Consider the following 16,564-nt stretch of genomic DNA (forward strand, 5'->3'; position numbering starts at 1 on the left):
AGAGGCCCTTAGCTCGATGTAGTAGCCGGGTTGTTCTCCTCCTTCGGCTGGGGGGGCTCGAGGCCAGCATTCTGAGCCACACGCTTCCAGATCTCGAGTTCACGATAAAGGCGCTCACATTCCTGCTTTAGCTTGTCGTTGGAAGCACTCAGTTCTGTAATAGCTTGCTCCGTAAGCAGCTTTTCGAGCGTCCATTTCTCTATGTTCTGCTGTTCATTCTCTTTAAGCTGAGAGATAAAACTGACAGCTCGTTGCAAGATAGAACCTTTATTCTTTTCGCAACCGGGAACAATCTTTGCGAGCTCGTTAATGCCCTCGTTAATCGTTTCACGACGACGACGTTCCACTATACATCGTTAGCTAGTGCGGACACAACGTAGGATATCCAACTATACCTTCTTTGTGGTTGTCCTTTCGCATCTTGTGCCACTCTTCTGAACCGACGGTAGGCTTAGGGTTGGGGGCAGCGGGATTGTATCTTGCTGGCGGATGCGGAACGCCGTTAGGAGGCGTATGCTGATGCTGAGGAGGTGCAACCTGAGGGGGTTCCATGATGCCATCAACTGAGGGCGTCACATCAGGATTGAAAGATGTGTCGTGACCGTGGTCAGGATCAGTTGCCGCCTGGGCAGCAAATTGTTCTTCAGTCGAAGGTGGAACGTGAAGAGTAGGATACATCCCAAGAGCAGCCTGAGCGGTACTGGTAGCACTAGTAGGATCTGGGGCATCAGGGTGATCATGTTCTTGAGTAGCCTGTTGCAGAGCGTTGAAATCAGCAACATTGACGCCATTAGCGCTCACAGCGTGGTTTTCCATGGCGCTGTCAATAAACGAGGCCGCATCGGTAGACATGTGAGCAGCTGGCGCTGGACGCTTATTCCTCGACAGGTCAGGACTACCAGATTCGCGTTTTCGCTTCTGGCCAGGGGAGCCAGTCAGACCCATGAGCTCTGGCTGGTCAGCAAGAACTTCTGCCATCGTACAGTCGTTTCTAATGGTAAAGGTTGTGTCCGAAAACCAGAGGATCTTGGTGGGTAGACTGTTGAATAGAAAGCTCGTCAAGACTTGATTTGGGAGCGAGTTCTGGCGGTTACGAAACCACAGATGAGACGTTGGCGATCAGTCAGAGATCTGAGTAGGACAAGATAGAGTTAGAACAGGTCCGCGTAAAGATATGCATGGGTAGATGAAGTGTAGAGAAGAAAAAGGCTACAGCTTCGGATACAACGAGCAAAATCTAGCATCTGGGACACGTGGACATGATATGCACTAGTGTCATTGTCGCAGAAATCGGGTTTTGATGCTCTGAAGAGGCGTACGGGGAGAGAAACTCGCTCGAGTTTTAGTGGTGACTGAGGAAGAGAGCAAACGTGAACAGACATTGAAACGCGATATTTGTCACGAGCAAGGCGAGGCGAAGATAGAATGAACCGATGAATTGATGGTGATTCATTCAATCTAGTCGGGATGACTACAGCGTAAATTTAAGTCTCCTTTCGTGCAACGATGCGATGCAGGCAGGCCATGACAGTGACTGATGCTGATGCTGATGTTTGAAGACGCGACCACTTGGTAAAATGCATCGTCGAGTTATTTGCGCAAATATTTTTGCAAAGGGTCAGAATGCTAGGGAAAGAAAGGTATTGTTGCGCAGGCCATTAAAATGAAGGTATCGTGAAGTGAATGAGATGCATGAAAGCGACATACCTTCCAGATCATGTGCCTTGAGGCGTGCGAGATCACGAGTTTTTCTCGTCTCACGTGTTTGGAGGGATCTACCTCGTGATATCGCGCGAGTCCCGGTTGATAAGGTCGCGTTTCCAAGACTTCCCAGATCCAAGACTTGGAAGTTTAGATAATCTAGTATAAAAAAAAAAGAGATAGAAAGAGGGAGAAAGAGATAAGGAGGTTTAGATACGCGTTCAGACGCGAGTATCTTTTATGTTACAAAAAAGGGAAGAACCAGGAGATTGAATCTCTGGGCTGGGCTGGGCTGTTCCCCCGGACTGGGATGGGATGGGATAGGCGCTTCCTGCTGGGAACTGGGAACTGACACTGAGCGAGTCGGGTCACGCGGCGGAGGAAGAGGGTGAACACGTGCAAGTGGGTGAGGTTGGTAAGATAAATAACTCGACGCGGGTGAGCGAGAGGGGCGTGGGCATGTGCTATGCAGCCTGAGGCAGAAACTTCCGATGCTGGGCTGGAGCCAACCTATTGGAGGTAGGTAAGAGGGTGACCAATAGGAGGGTCAGGTGGGCCACATATGCTTCAAGATGGGGGTGGTTACCTTTGAGGATGGGGGAAAGTACGGTACTCTATCCAGGCAGGCGCAATGAAAGAAGGAATCATATGGAGAAAGTTGGTGAACAATAAAGGGGCAGGCGCAGCTTGGAGCGAATAGCATCACCCCCAGTAAGTCTGTATGAATTTGCTAAATGGCAATATTGTGTATATCAGTACCTCTGAAGTATTACAAAATTCAAGGCACAGACATGAAGCACCAATACGTTTCGGATTCCCTTCTTCACACCTACACAAATAAGCCTCGCACTGTCAGCTTGCAACTTATCCTTCACCCAAATGCGGGAGAGTCCTTCCCTAGCACAGATCAAGTAACGTTGGGGAACCCCCGGTCTTCCCAAAGGGATCACACCATCAACAATAGAGGAGCCGGCAACCAACTCATCACCTGATTCCACCCTCTCAGGCGGGATGTCACTTGATGCCCTGAGGTGAAACAGGTTGCCTCCTAAGATATCTGCGACGGATGATCCGACCTTGGCTCGTCTGACTCTGACTCTGACTCTGACTGACTGACTGACTGATTGACATGGATATAGATAGTACTGGCAGCGAGCGACTCCTTGATGGTTTGTGAATCATGGCTTGTCCTGTGGAACATCTGGTGGGGTTTGGCTCTGAACCAAGTCAATATTGGCTTTGTCAAAGAAACATAATTCGTCTTGTCAACCAAGGACAGGTGTCACAGCGAGATTCGAGCACGGCTTTTTTTGCTGCATGTGCGATACCATCACCTCTACCCGGGCTTATCTAGGGATTGGAAGCGTCACGTCCAATATCTTGATCTACCTAGCTACAGCTTCTTCATGCCTGTTTCATGCAGTCAACCGGCGTTGGGGTTCTGGGAAGTCACTGACAGTTCGTGCTAGGAAATGGTTCTTGTCGTACAAACTAGTAATACCTTCACTTCAGCCTGGTCTGGGGCATAAAGGAATCCGGAGGTGGAAATTAATGAGGTAGTTCTTGGCGATGTCAGTGTTTCCTTGTCTCCTACATCTATCTACCTATTTGTCATGGATACCTCTAGACACTGAATGTTCCAGTTGCTTCAACTGATGTAAGGCATTACCTACCTACCTATTCAGATAAGATAGATATACATCATTGAAAGACGGCTTCTCTTCCTAGATAGTGACAGGTTCTCTCATCTCCGCTTACAGCGGGATTTCGCGACCCGCCGGGGCCCCACATGCCCTGGTTCCGAACGGCACGGGAGTCTTGTAGGTACCTACGTGCTTTACCTCTTTGAGCTCCCACATTCTACTCCACTCTTGCTTGTCATGACTTGCATTGGAGTAACCCACTTCACTTTGGCTTCACTTCACGATAACGTCAAGCAACCATGACCACCGGACCCGACGGACCGCCTTCCATGAACCTCCAATATTAACAAGCAATTCTAAGAGTACCTAGCTGAAGCTTCAAATTTGTCAACATACCTTCATTATGGGTGACCACAAGCTCTCCCAGATCAAACATGACGAGCACTTATTGCTTGTAAGTCCTTCACTCGCCCCATCACCGCCTCCCAATAACCCTCCGCTCATTATCAACACCAGGATCAACCACTCCTTCGTCTCCCCTCCGAACTGCTTCGTAAAAACTTCCGAACGGCACATTTCGCGATTGAGAAGGACACTGCTGCCCTCAAGACGTTGCTGAAGGATTCTGCTACCGCCACAGTATCTGGCCGCGCATCACAAGAAGATGTTATTCGAAATGTCGATGCTATGATCACTCGAATGCGCGGTCTGAAGCGCAAGCTCACTACCAGTGCTGCCGAGGAAGCTCTTTTGCACACTCAGACCGCTGCCCGCATAGCCCATCTCGACGAATTATACAAAATGGATTCGGTGGAAGATGTCAAGTACGAAACCTGGAGTAGAAAAAGGTTGGATAGGCTTTTGGCGGATTATCTACTTCGCCACGGATACAACGAGACTGCAAAGGAGTTGGCAGACCAGCGTGGCATCAACGATCTTGTTGACGTCGATACCTTTGTTGCTGCTAGTCGTATTCGAGATTCACTGATGGAGGAGAGTGTTGTCGAAGCTCTGGCATGGTGCACCGAGAACAAGAAGGAGCTCCGCAAGATGGATGTCAGTCGAGTCCCATACAGAATCTTTATATGTCATGCTGATATTCTGCAGAGTAAACTTGAGTTTATGCTTCGCTTTCAACAATATATCGAACTTGTCCGCTCTCAGTCCTCATCCAAGGTCAACGAGGCCATCGCCCACGCAAAGAAACATCTTATCCCCTATCGAACCACATTTCGCCGCGAGGTTGAACAAGCTTGCGGTTTGCTCGCTTTCCCTCCTGGCTCTAAGGCCTACGGAGAGCTTTATAAGCCTTCACGCTGGGCTGAACTTGCTAATCTCTTCACAAAAACCCACAATCAACTGCTCGCCCTTCCTGCAGTACCTCTTCTTCACGTCGCACTTTCTTCAGGTCTCTCAGCTCTCAAAACACCTGCATGCCACACTCACTCCCCAAACCCCCCACAAAGCTCAAGCGCGAGCCATACCACAAGTTCAACTGATGTAACAGAAACGGCTGCTTCGACGCTCGGCCATGGTGTTTGTCCTATCTGCTCTACGGAGCTCAATGAACTCGCACGCAATGTGCCATATGCCCATCACACGCAGAGTCACGTAGAGCATGATCTCAGGCTGTTGCCCAACGGCAGCGTCTACGGAAGTGATCGTCTAGAAACGCAGGCCAGAAAGCATGGATTACCTTCGGACAAGGTTAGGGATCTAAGGACAGGTCAGATTTTCCCTACTGAGTCTTTGAAGAAGGTCTACATCACTTAAAGCGCACAACACGTTGAAAGTTGTTGACATAGCGTAATTGAATTTGGGCGTTATTGGGCTACCCATCAAGGGATCGTCAAACAATTGTATAATACCATGTCTTTGGGTGCCCATGGCCCCAGACACAAAGTACTTAGTTATTTCTGGATAGCATACACAGCGTCAGTAGCGAGAAAAACCAACAGCTTAACAATCGTCAAATTCCAGGTGCCAACTCCCCAATAACCATACAGTATAGCATACAGTAGCGGCGCCAACACCACCGGATCCATGCAAATCATCACAATCACCACCCGGCCGTGTTTTTCCCAAATCTTTTCCCCCGTCAATTCCCTGGGGCCCTTGAAACCTCCCATATCAAAACGCGAAAGCTCCATGCAGAAAGTGCGGGAGCGATAGGCGAAGACGCACGCTTTATCAAGGGCTTATGATATCGCGCCGAGTACTGTTCGCTTCACACAAAACGAGAATTCGCTTTTGTGGTAAAAGGAACGTATAGTAGGATATATACAGGAGGATGGTATGTAAAGACAAAATCAAGAGCATAGAAAACATTAACACTATTGGCAAATTTCAGCCCTAGAGTCCGGCAAATCGCGCTGAATCTAGTCCTTATCGGTTGCCGCCAAAAGCAAAACTACCAAATACACCGCCACCTCCTCCAGGTGTCATAGGCCCTGTGTTGAGGATACTATTGTGGCCTTGGGGTCCAGGGGTAGTAGCCAGCCCAACACTCGTAGTGTTGGGTGTGCTGGGCGCGTTGCCGTTTGTCTGGCCATCGCTGTTATTTTGGTGGTTTATCACGACATTCGAGTCAGGGAATCCGAGACCCCAAACTTTGCCGACGTGCTCGTCAGGGATGTCACCAGCAAATATCTTGTCGCGCATAGAGAAGAAGACCTTGCCGGTAAGTAAAGAGTCGGAGCCTGCTTGGTGCGCATTGCCGACGCGCTTAATCTTGAGGGTTTCTGCGATGTTTTCCAGTCCTGACTTATGCTCAAACTTTTGCAAGATCTCAGCACTACTGGGATCGTTGGGGGTTAAAAGACCGGAGTTGTGAAGTCGGATCGCATGCTTCATGAGATGCTTCACATCATACGTCGTAGGAAAATACAGCTTCATCTTGTGATCGAAGTCAACCTCGTCATTAGGCAAGGGCAAGCAGATCAGAAGTTTGGTGAGATAGCCGAAATCGTAGCCGCCGTGGAAAGAAATCCATCGCACGTTGTCGAAGCACACTAGACCGGATGGAATGAGAAGGGACGCAAATTCGTGGGGATCAATACCGTCGCGTTCGAGCAAATCGAAGTTGATACCGGCTTGCTGAAGTGACTCGATTGATTTCTCGTTGTACATGTCGTCGCCGATAGAGAACTTGAAATTGAACTGCCACGAACAAGGGAAGGGGGCATTGGTCGCGGCCTTTTGCGCAGCAGCGCCAAGCTTCATGTCGTTTGTCGGTCGTGCCGGTGGGGTTTCACCATCCTCGTTAAAGAAGGTGAGCCCTATTTGTATGACCTTAAGCATGTCGACGTTGGTTCGCAGACATTGATAGTGGTAGTCGCTCTTTCCTCTGAATCCTCCCATGGGCCTTGACACCACACCCGGAAACTCGGTATCCTTTTCCAAGTGGTCAGTATATCTTCAGAGTCAGTGTATACTCCTCGTGTCTTACCATCGCAATGTAGGGGTACTTGTCCACCAGATCTCGTAATACGGCCATTTCCTCATGTAAGTTGTGTTTCCACACTTCCCGTATCCTTCCCTTGTTAGGCTGCGACCTGATCGTGGGGTGTTCCATTAACATATTCTGGTGAAGCTGTCCATGTTGTGATTGTTGTAGTGCGGCGGCAGGACCATGAAAGCCCATCCTTGCACTCTGGCTCCCAAATCCTGTGTCTGCGAAACCTTGGGTATTCAGACTATTGAGGCCCGATGTGAATGCATTATTGTTGGCGGAGAAGGGCCCAAGCTGCGCATTGGCGTTCATGTACTGGTTTGCGCCTGGCATACCGGCTTGCGGTTGAGCGTGTGAAGGGAAACCACCTTGGTGGTACGGCGCCGCTACAGCAGGCCCCCCGCCGAAGCCTCTAAGTTGCGGCGGCGGCATGTGGTAGGTTCGATTGCGATTGTTGGTTTTCCAACGGCGTCGTCCTCGACCACGTGCAGGTTGGCGTTCCTGAGGATACTCGGAAGATTGCTGAGATTGAGTTTTTGAACGATACTATCGAGGAAGGATACCGACAGCAGAACTCTGACTGGAGTTTCCCTGTAAAGCTAATCCCGGAGGAGCTAGGGTTGTTGATATGTTTGGCGGCGGTTCCTAACCTCCCAGCTCTCTCTTCATTGGAGTAGTTCGAAAGAGATATTCAAGTGACCCGCGCTTTCAATGCAAAGATTGACGAAGTGTATGCGATAGCGAAGGGGTTCGATAAACGTTCGTAAAGTACCGTAATTGCTGAGTCGGCGGGTGGTTTATCTGATTTCCACGTCGGATGGTGGAGAATGGGTGGAGGAATGACGATAGATATGCGCCAGGTGAGCTCGACCAAATAACAAAAGCAAGACCTTTTAGCTAATCTTTTGGGCGCAGCTCAGCATAGAGAGCACACAGCGTGGATTAAAGGATTCAATAAGTGGTTGCTGGGCTGCTTTCTGTGCTTCCTCTAGTATCGAGGGCACAGATGAGGAGCTGGAGGTGGCAGAATCGAATGGTCCGTGCGTCATATCGGAGGGAGCGGCCACTTTGATCCGATCTTCCCTCTCTGGTTGGTAGCCCCAGTTTACCTATAGTAATGGGGAAAGAGAGCCAGCAACACTAAGGTCGAATTGGCTCACTCTCCATTCGCCCATTTCATTTGTCGTCAGATCCAACCACCACCCAGAATCTCGTCTTCAGTCTACGATGCTTGCCACAAGGTGCGATATGATCTCTCAGAGCTGACCCTCGGCCAATTGGCACCTGTAGTCAATGACCCTGAGCTGACAGATGCGCCATGTAGAGTACTACGAGCTGCCGCGGGCGGCCCCAAGGCCAACATCACCGGCTTCAACATGCGAGCGTTCCAAGCATCTACCGGCCAGCCTCGATACGACCCCTGGGAGCGAAAGTCCGTCACACCCCGTTACTAAATCCTGCACCATACGCAAGACCTGTACTGACTCCCTCTCTCAGTGAGGCCTGGCGATACCAGGGCCCCTACACCCGCTGGAACCGTCTCAAGAGCGGTTTCCCCGGTCTCGGCATCGCGACAGTCGCCTTCACTATCTACTGCGGCTACGAGTACTTCTTTCTCGAGGACGAGCACCACCACGGCGAGGAGCACCACTAGAGTGGATATACACGAAAGACGATGAAGCGGGCAGATCTGGGACCTGTTTTGGGTGTGGAGAAGTTTTGTACATATACCTCGTCAAGCGACTAAGGTGTTCGACCAGATTGCGGATTCCATCAATCAAAAGAAATATCCAAAATGAGGGACGAGAAGTGATATCTAGGTGAAATCACTGTGAAGTTGCTGCAGCGCTCGAGGTGCTGGGTTGCGATATAGGGATATCTGGTGTCTCAACACTGGATAACGCCCAGCGCTGTAGCATTAGATATCCACGGTCTGTGTTCACTTGCGGCGACTTTGCGCGTGAATTGTTATGCGAAGCCCCAGTTTGTCCTCCAGATGGACAGCTGGGCTCTCATATGGGAGGTAACACTGACTTATTTTCCCGCAACATCCAGGGCAAAGGTGTTTGTTTGCGTTTGTGAGTTCATCTGACTGCTGAATATTGCGTTTTTTGTGCCGATGAACTTGAAACGTCTGCGAAGATTCAACAAATCGTGTGAGCTGCATTCCAGGTTTATCCCAACCATATCTATCACCTCAGACTGAGTATATCAATTGGAATGTAAAACATTACAGCTGCATTGATTGAACTTTTAGTTGCGAGAGATCGTCATCCCTATCGCGTGTGGGGTTTTGGACTACGTGCAGCGCAAACAGGATTATATATAGCACAGAAGTTCCCTGCATGGATTTCTAAAGAAGCTATTATCACTGGAGAGTCTGTGGAAAGAGTTAATCAAGAGTTTTAAGATTTATTCAATCTAGTGGTTCGGACCGTAAAGGGTCCTATCGAGACTATCTTGCCTCTATGCTAACGAAGGTAAAAAATGGTCGTTTGACCTATGCAGAATGGTATCAAAGGCCCAGAGAACGCCGCCGTATACCCAAACCGGCTTTATATCCCAAATACTCCAAGAAAAATAAATAGTCCCATTTCAAAACGCCGACAAAATACGATGCTATCGTAACGTCGTGTTTGTGGTATGACAATACAGTCAAATGCCCGTCCCAGGTTTCACATTAGATAATCATGTTGGTCGCAGCTTTGACCTGTCATAAGCCAATGCCATTGACAACATCAAGAGCACCCTCAACTGCGGTTTCCAACTCTTCCACTCTATCTTTGAGTCCCTTGTTTTCATCCTTAAGAAGATTCACAGTATCCCAAGCCATGCTGGCGTTTTGTCCCTGGCAGTTGAGACAGGACGTGGTGGTTGTAGGTTTAGGCTTTTCACTGGAGATACCTCGGATGAGTTTTTGGAATGGGCTCATCTGAGGAACACTGTTCCGTGCCGCTCGAGGGGGTTCGAGAGTAGCTGGCTTGGCCTGAGAGGCTGAAGCTGTGGCAGGACTAATCTCTGATATAGTGGTGGAGAAGGTTGGGCTCCGTGATCGAGAAAAGACGCTGACTTCGTCAACACTTTCGTCGTCAGATGATGTTGATGTGCTCTTTCGCCAGCGTCTCAGTCGATCCTCGTCAACACCCAGGTCCTCTGACACGATCGAAGCTGCTGAGTTGATATTCTCTTTTTCGCCGTCTGAAGTGGCATCCGTTCGTTCCTTCTCGTGGGCTAGCTGGCTAAGCAGATATTCAATCATGGCATCACGCTCTGCCATGATGGTAGTTTGTTCCTCGAGCTGCTTCTCAAGCTGCTCGACCTTGAGTTCAGCCTCGCTCTTGTTGAATTCATGGATATCACGCTCAGCTTGGAGCTCCCGAAACTCTGTCGTACGTTGCTCATAGGCAGCCTGGAACTTGCTCAGTAACCCGGTGGCGTTCATCTGAAGATTCTTAAAGGCGGATGGCGAGAATGCTGTTCCTTCGACAGGAACACCGTTTGGGAAAAGACCTTTTTCAATGTCCAAGTTCATAAGGGCGTCGTTTTGCTCCTCTGAAGGAGAGGCAACAGAAGAAGCGGTTAAAGAACCAAAGAAATTGAAACGCGCTGAAGTTGGCGTCGATGCCTTGGACGCAGATGATGCACTACGCCGGCGCTCCGGAACAGTTGTTGATAAGGGTGCTGGTGCGTTTGGACGAGAGAACCAAGTCGGGAATCGATTTCGAGAAGGCTCCTCTACAACAGCAGGCAGACTTGATCGAGTTCTGCTCGCACTAGGTCTCTTATCACCCGTGAATGACATATCGACTGACTGAGCCCTAGGTTTATCACTGGAGATGCGGTAGTGCTGTGATTCAGCGTCGAGGCTGCTGTTGTTCAAGTTGATGGAGTGGCGCAAAGGTGACTGAAGCTTAGGAGAAGTAGGTTCTACATGGAATCCGGAATCGCGATTTCGTACAGAAGAGCTAGGAAGGTATTGGGCTGCCGAAGGGGAGGCCAAGGTAAGAGGAGCGACAATAGGAGTTGAGCGAGGTATCGACTGCGGAACGGTGGGAGTGCTAAGAGCCGCTGAGGAAAGACGGAGAGGTGATGTTTCTGATAAATGGTTGTTTATGGGTTTGTTTGACATGGCAGCTCGTCTCCGGGCGGTCGAAGCGCGAATACTGGAGCCATACGACCCAGGGGAGCTCGGTCCTGTTAAACGCGAATGATATTCAATGGGGAACTGTCCATGCTCCTCCTCGGCAACTCGGTCGTCGTCAACGAGCCCCTGGGCCTGGGCCTGAGGATCCAGAGGCTGCATAATTGCGGTGGTTTCGGTTCCAAGGGGTTTGGGAGATTTGGTGGAGCAGGGATCCAGGACAACGGAACCCAGTTGGACCAACGCCAGAAGGACGCTAGCACTGACGATCGTATGGGTTGAGATATATTGGGTGGAGAGCTGTTTATTGTCGTCGTGTCGAGTCTTGTAGAGAGTTGGCGCAATAGTTGAAGGAGAGAGAGTTGGAGGAGACGAGGTTTATGGCTGTGGGAGAGGCATTAACCTAATGGAGGATGATGATAACCTTAACACCACGGAAGCTGCGCGTGGTCGGCTGGCCGAGCCTGACTCTGACCAGTAAAAGGACCCTCCACGAACGAGCGAGCGAATGGTTGGGCCGAAGTTAAGTTGCTGTATCTGTACGGATACTGCAGTCTGCACGCCAAGTTTCTTTGATAGTTGTGGATTCGATTGGGTCCAGGTTGTGTGGAGGAGAGGAGAAGAGAGGAGGGGTTCTTTAGTGGCTAACGGACTTGTACTGATCGGGTAATTGGACAGCCACCAGTTTATATAGATGGATATGATACTGCAAGTGTGTATAAAGAATGATCATATCTACATTTCTGAGAAAGACGTTCAGCTTGTACTTGAAACTCTTTCCGGAAAAGACATTGCTTCATGGTGTCTCAGTCTCTCACTGATACCGATTGTTGACGAACAAGCCAGCCGAGCTTGGTAACGCCCTAGCGTTGATCCCTGATCGCTGAGGAATGCAAAAACGCGCCACTGTCTCTGTCTCTAGCACTTTACAGTTTACAGTACATGCCCTAGTTTAATGGATGCGGTGGATTTGACGTAGCTGGAGGTTGGTTCTGGGTCTCGCCCTACGTATTGGAGCCTGACAGAGTCATAATGACCCTTCAAAGCCGATGGTTGGGGACTGGGAATTCGTTTCAATATACGGGTAGTTAATATTGGACCCTGAAAGAGAAGGATCTGCCAATTCTTCTCCTTTGGGTGAATTTCACTCACTGCAACACCCTGAAACAGAACCCTTCACTACCATCGGCCAATATAGTACGTACCAATGACACCTTACCATCTTAACTTGTGATTGAGGGATCAAATCAATACTACCCATAAATCATGCAGTATCACCTGCATAACACCAACACTACTGCACAACCATCTTACCTTTTTTCCCGAACGGACGGCTTCAACGTTCCCCCCTCCTCCATCCGTAGGACGTAGGTACCCCTGCACGGGAACCTGCAGAAAGGTAAAGGCAAAAGGTTAGTCGTCATCTCAAGCTTTTCCGTCCATATACTACTCCCTACGTTCTTCAGCTCGTGAGCCCCCAAGGCCAAACTTAGACCGCCTCTTGGCAAGTCCAGGCCATTCCCTTCCCTCCATCGTGGGTGTCTGGTCCCTTGACCTGCTTGCCCTAGAACAGGAACAGAGTTTTGGCCCGGTACGTTAAAGAACTTGATTGCCACGACCTGTGGCGTGCCGTGCGTGGCTGGTCATTCGAGGTGATCAGCAGAGTTCGGGTTGGTGGGTTATGGCGTCAAGATGCCTTTGTCATTGCAAGGCCACGAGTTGTTGTAAACATCCATACAAGGATTACTGAGGAGATTCACAGATGCCTCATCAGATCCTGTGTTTGGCTAGGTAGGGAATTAGAGGTGCGGGTATTGAAGAGATTCAATCACCATAATATCAAGCATAAGAACTTAAAATGTCATAAACTTTGTGGAAAAAATACAGTTGAATATTAACATCCATACTTCATTCCGTACTTACAGTCTAGCCTTCTATTCTGGAGTAAAATCTCCAGCGTCTTGTATCGTCCGTTTTGGGCCAGAAGCTATTGGCAGCCTGTGATAGGTCAATTATCTTGAATCGGTTATGGAGTTCTGTATCGGCCTGTATTTTAGCGGGAATGAGGCATGACAAAAGTTTACACCACCACACAATTCCAGCCATGAGGTATTCTTCAGCTTGGCCGCCGCCGCCGCATAACAATCTCGACAAATAAACAATCGGCCAACAAGTTGCACAAAGTCCTGTCACAATCCTGGGCTGCTTCAGCCAGCCTGGTTGTTGCTTCTTTCATTTCATTTCGTCATTCTGGTTGGTCCCACCTGCATCGTCATATGTTTGCGGAAGCACCAACCTCTTTATTTAACTATAACTCATGTGTAGATAGATCCCTGAAATGAAGCCAGTGGTGAATGATGTATCCATGACTCTTCTCTTGTCCACGCGTTAACACTGCTGGATAGTAGATATCCGATGCAGCTGTTGAAACCTATTGATAAGGCTGTACAACCACGTGACTCAATATTTGCCTAGAAGTTACCATTTAGTAAGAAAGCCTTGAAGCAAATCTCTTAAGATATTGTTGAGCCTGTGTATGGACCAGTTCGATACACGTCATCACGTCAGGTCTTTCGTTCATACGCCGAACTATAGTCGTGCTGTCTAAAGCCTGCTTGCTGCTCTGGGTCATTCAGTTCTGCCTTTGTTTCAAGGTTTGAGACTGATGTACCTGAACTGCGAATGAGTTTCACCTGACGACTCAAGTTTGTCGTAGATGCCACGACCTCTGAATGTGCTACCTGCAATTCCATAAGTACACTAGATCAAAGACACCAAGTGCAGAATGATTAGTCGTCATCTTGAAATGGGTATATTGTCATGTTTATGTACGAGAAAGGCCAAGGGTTATTTGCCCCCTTCGCCCGATCATTTGAACAAGCGTTCTCAGCGCAACTCAATCGATGGAAAATAACGAGGTCCTGCAAACCCTCGAGCCAAAACAGACTGAATATCGATGTTACTGGTAGGATCATGGTGAGAACTCCACATCTTCAGCAGGATAAATCGGCCTGATACTGGAGGGTCAAAGCGGATCGTGCATTTGCTCTTTTTCTTCTCAATATAGAAACGAGCGTGGGGCGAGAGAAGCTGACCACCACCGACGGCTCGTACAGCATCCTGTGTGGCAGAAGCGTGGGCTTCCCAGGCTGCAGTAAGAGAGAAGGATCGGGTTGAGCGGTCATTTTCCTGTTCTCTTTCTCGCTCCCTCTCCCGCTCGCGGCGGCGTGAAGAGGGAGGTGAGAGACCAGGGCCGCTGGTATTGGCAGCACTGCTGTAAAGACGCCAGTGGGAGGGATGATGGTCGTCAAGGTATTCGGGATTAAAAGGATCACCGCCTTCTTCGGAATCAGAGTCCAATGTTTCGAACGGAAGGGACCCAATGCGATCGGGCGCTCGGCGGTAGAGAAGGCGAGAGCCCTCATAATGCTCTTCTTCGTCGTCACTGCATTCGGTTGTGATTTGGAAGTCGGGGAGATTAGAGGCGAACTCCCGAGGCATCTGTGGAGTCCGTGATTCGTAGTCGTCACTACTACTTCGATATGTGTACGATGGCCGGGACCTCGTGGTTGTGGTTCCGTTTTCGTGATGTTGGACTGATATTATTTCAGTTGGGATAGACTGCAACACTCTCGAATCGCCCTCATGATTTGGATCATTCGAGCGTGGCGCATATTGTATCTGATACTGGGCTGTCCGATTCAGTACTTCGTCCTGAGTCATGGCCACAAAGACCATTCCTTCTCTCACTCTGTGCATAGTCAGCCACGCTGCCAATATTACAAGGCAACACATGAGACAACCTACGGATGTGAATAGTTCATTGACCCAGGTGCCTTAATGACCAGCTCCGAAAGAGTAAAGACAGTACCACCTTGATGCCGCAAGACAATATTGCATCGATTTCCCTTGGTGCAATACACAGAGTTATCGTTCTTGAGTATGTTCTCTGCGGCATACGACGATTCGTTGGAGAACATGCCACCATCGCAGCTGACTATCTCCATTTTCAGGTCGCCCTGCTCGACCTGCCCGTACTTTCCATAGCGAAAGCTTCTAAAAGGTGCGTGTCTGTCGGAATCCAGCTTCCGGCGTTTGTGTCGTCGGTTCGAGTCGGGCAGGTCGGTAGGACGAGGGGGGGGAGAGAAGTTGGGCGGCATAGGGGGAGGAGTAAGACTCGGGTGGTGCTGGAGATCGAGGAGGGCCCTTAAATGGGAGTTTGCTTCCTCAAGATGGCGATCTAAGTCTTCAAGATTGGCGGGTCTGCTGCTTTCGGCGGTCCTCATACGGTCAGTACGTCGAGAAGTCGGCCAGCCGTCGTCCATCGGTCGTTCAAAGTCGTCGAAGCCAGAGGTGAAGGCCAGGGCTCTATTCTCCAGGTTCCGGATGCGCTCGGCGCGGCGAGCTGCTGCTGACCAATGTCGGGACTGAGGGCGGTTTGAAGATGTCGGCGATGGGCTGTCACGATCACGGTCTCGCTGGGCGTGTGCGAGGGCTCGAAGAGAAGGTAGTCGAGGCACTGGAAGGGGTGGAAAGTCGTCGAGGGGTTCTCGAGAATGGCGACGGTGGGAGTTTGATCCCGACCGGCCAGACATTGCGAAAGTAGTGCGGGACTGGTGTGGTCTGAATTGGACTGACTGGGGGTTTCAAGTAATACTGGGTACAAGGCTGCTGCTAGTCGTTGGGCGGCTATAACTAAGTATGGTTGTGACTGTGACTATGACTTATGACGTGGGGTTTTGGAGTGAAGCGAAGCGAATCGAGGGTTTGGTTGATGATGGACCCCGTCTTTGGTCGGATTTAGTCAAGGTGGATTAAAGGGTCTTTTCGCAGTACGTATTAGCGATAAGTGGCAGTGGTGATTGATAGTGATGGTAAGGTGTACCTAATATGGCGACAGCGGACAATGAATCGTGCGATAACCAAGGTAGGAGAGCCAGTCTGATGTTGGAAATTGGAAATGAGCGAGTCTTTGACCCGTGCTACCACGTGAACAGCCTGGTCTTGGTGTGGTTTCGACTATCCTATCGAATGCAAGCAAAGAAGCAAGTAATAGAGCACAGTAGGCTTGGCTACGTACGGTGCAAATGACTCGGCTATGAGAGTTTTCGTGTCAGTAATGTAAGTATGGACGGAAATACTAGCTTCTCTTCTTCTTGATAATAGAGATAATATGCGCCTTTTTCTCTCTGCCTTGCCCTGCTCTGCTGCAGCCAAGTCAGGTCAGGCGTACATTGCACATGAGCCTACAGTACCAGAAAAGGCATCATTGTGACGGTCGTTGTGTAGGTAGTTTGGCGGGGCGGGCAAAGTTAAGGGACAGCGGAGGGCAATGCTCACCAAGACAGAAAAGGCGAATATTGATAGCGTCCAAGGTGGATAGTCAATGCAGTACAGTAAGGTAGGCTATGGCGGTGAGAACTTTGAACTGTTTCCATTACGAGCATGAGCATGTGCGTGGTCTGATAGAAATAAGAGACGGCAGTAGATTGGAATGGGGGATAAAAATAAAGGCGGTTAAGTACCTCAGTAGCCACAATTAGTGAGGCCGGCTTGAGTAAGACAGGGAGGGCTCTGTAAGCCACATAACTTATCCGCTTTGAACAAGATGTTGATGGTAATCTTGTC

At 49.6% G+C, this 16,564-nt stretch overlaps 7 protein-coding genes across 7 annotated transcripts; 2 read left to right on the forward strand and 5 right to left on the reverse strand.

The window, feature by feature from the left end:
- On the reverse strand, window positions 1-1,064 carry B0J16DRAFT_151524 (uncharacterized protein). Its single transcript, XM_046122068.1, has 2 exons — window positions 396-1,064; window positions 1-346 (listed from the first exon to the last, which is right to left on the reverse strand). Exons 1-2 carry the CDS (start codon window positions 976-978, stop codon window positions 9-11), a joined length of 921 nt encoding a protein of 306 aa, XP_045981138.1. The 5' UTR covers window positions 979-1,064; the 3' UTR covers window positions 1-8.
- Window positions 1,065-3,504: 2,440 nt separating this feature from the next.
- B0J16DRAFT_151486 (CTLH/CRA C-terminal to lish motif domain-containing protein) lies at window positions 3,505-5,186 on the forward strand. The gene is made up of 3 exons (XM_046122065.1): window positions 3,505-3,798; window positions 3,861-4,400; window positions 4,452-5,186. Exons 1-3 carry the CDS (start codon window positions 3,748-3,750, stop codon window positions 5,115-5,117), a joined length of 1,257 nt encoding a protein of 418 aa, XP_045981139.1. The 5' UTR covers window positions 3,505-3,747; the 3' UTR covers window positions 5,118-5,186.
- Window positions 5,187-5,612, reverse strand: B0J16DRAFT_151487 (uncharacterized protein). Its single transcript, XM_046122066.1, has one exon. The coding sequence runs from the start codon at window positions 5,492-5,494 to the stop codon at window positions 5,255-5,257; it is 240 nt and encodes a 79-aa protein (XP_045981140.1). The 5' UTR covers window positions 5,495-5,612; the 3' UTR covers window positions 5,187-5,254.
- On the reverse strand, window positions 5,612-7,457 carry B0J16DRAFT_151516 (ribonuclease H-like domain-containing protein). Its single transcript, XM_046122067.1, has 2 exons — window positions 6,793-7,457; window positions 5,612-6,737 (listed from the first exon to the last, which is right to left on the reverse strand). The coding sequence occupies exons 1-2, from the start codon at window positions 7,225-7,227 to the stop codon at window positions 5,730-5,732; spliced, it is 1,443 nt and encodes a 480-aa protein (XP_045981141.1). The 5' UTR covers window positions 7,228-7,457; the 3' UTR covers window positions 5,612-5,729.
- A 189-nt stretch (window positions 7,458-7,646) lies between these two features.
- B0J16DRAFT_385785 (NADH-ubiquinone oxidoreductase B12 subunit family-domain-containing protein) lies at window positions 7,647-8,449 on the forward strand (the record flags this gene model as incomplete). Its single annotated transcript, XM_046131522.1, has 4 exons — window positions 7,647-7,655; window positions 7,711-7,835; window positions 8,120-8,227; window positions 8,293-8,449. The coding sequence occupies 4 exons, from the start codon at window positions 7,647-7,649 to the stop codon at window positions 8,447-8,449; spliced, it is 399 nt and encodes a 132-aa protein (XP_045981142.1).
- Window positions 8,450-9,189: 740 nt separating this feature from the next.
- Window positions 9,190-11,271, reverse strand: B0J16DRAFT_151663 (uncharacterized protein). The gene has a single exon (XM_046122069.1). It carries the CDS (start codon window positions 11,096-11,098, stop codon window positions 9,509-9,511), a length of 1,590 nt encoding a protein of 529 aa, XP_045981143.1. The 5' UTR covers window positions 11,099-11,271; the 3' UTR covers window positions 9,190-9,508.
- A 2,161-nt stretch (window positions 11,272-13,432) lies between these two features.
- Window positions 13,433-15,678, reverse strand: B0J16DRAFT_151709 (uncharacterized protein). Its single transcript, XM_046122070.1, has 2 exons — window positions 14,744-15,678; window positions 13,433-14,687 (listed from the first exon to the last, which is right to left on the reverse strand). The coding sequence occupies exons 1-2, from the start codon at window positions 15,529-15,531 to the stop codon at window positions 13,823-13,825; spliced, it is 1,653 nt and encodes a 550-aa protein (XP_045981144.1). The 5' UTR covers window positions 15,532-15,678; the 3' UTR covers window positions 13,433-13,822.
- Window positions 15,679-16,564: the final 886 nt, after the last annotated feature.

Source organism: Fusarium flagelliforme (genome assembly GCF_020744385.1).
Source record: "Fusarium flagelliforme strain FIESC 12 MPI-CAGE-AA-0113 chromosome Unknown B0J16scaffold_5, whole genome shotgun sequence".
Lineage (NCBI taxonomy): Eukaryota > Fungi > Ascomycota > Sordariomycetes > Hypocreales > Nectriaceae > Fusarium > Fusarium flagelliforme.

What these genes read in the sequence shown, in the direction of transcription:
- B0J16DRAFT_151487 (XM_046122066.1), bottom strand. Translation starts at nt 5,494, where the DNA reads ATGGAGCTTTCGCGTTTTGATATGGGAGGTTTCAAGGGCCCCAGGGAA.
- B0J16DRAFT_151524 (XM_046122068.1), bottom strand. Translation starts at nt 978, where the DNA reads ATGGCAGAAGTTCTTGCTGACCAGCCAGAGCTCATGGGTCTGACTGGC. An exon ending in AAAGGACAACCACAAAGAAG is followed by an intron (nt 347 to 395) that starts GTATAGTTGGAT and finishes AACGATGTATAG; the next exon opens with TGGAACGTCGTCGTCGTGAA.
- B0J16DRAFT_151709 (XM_046122070.1), bottom strand. Translation starts at nt 15,531, where the DNA reads ATGTCTGGCCGGTCGGGATCAAACTCCCACCGTCGCCATTCTCGAGAA. An exon ending in TCAATGAACTATTCACATCC is followed by an intron (nt 14,688 to 14,743) that starts GTAGGTTGTCTC and finishes GACTATGCACAG; the next exon opens with AGTGAGAGAAGGAATGGTCT.
- B0J16DRAFT_151516 (XM_046122067.1), bottom strand. Translation starts at nt 7,227, where the DNA reads ATGCCGCCGCCGCAACTTAGAGGCTTCGGCGGGGGGCCTGCTGTAGCG. An exon ending in AGTACCCCTACATTGCGATG is followed by an intron (nt 6,738 to 6,792) that starts GTAAGACACGAG and finishes CACTTGGAAAAG; the next exon opens with GATACCGAGTTTCCGGGTGT.
- B0J16DRAFT_151486 (XM_046122065.1), top strand. Translation starts at nt 3,748, where the DNA reads ATGGGTGACCACAAGCTCTCCCAGATCAAACATGACGAGCACTTATTG. An exon ending in ATGACGAGCACTTATTGCTT is followed by an intron (nt 3,799 to 3,860) that starts GTAAGTCCTTCA and finishes TATCAACACCAG; the next exon opens with GATCAACCACTCCTTCGTCT. An exon ending in AGGAGCTCCGCAAGATGGAT is followed by an intron (nt 4,401 to 4,451) that starts GTCAGTCGAGTC and finishes GATATTCTGCAG; the next exon opens with AGTAAACTTGAGTTTATGCT.
- B0J16DRAFT_151663 (XM_046122069.1), bottom strand. Translation starts at nt 11,098, where the DNA reads ATGCAGCCTCTGGATCCTCAGGCCCAGGCCCAGGGGCTCGTTGACGAC.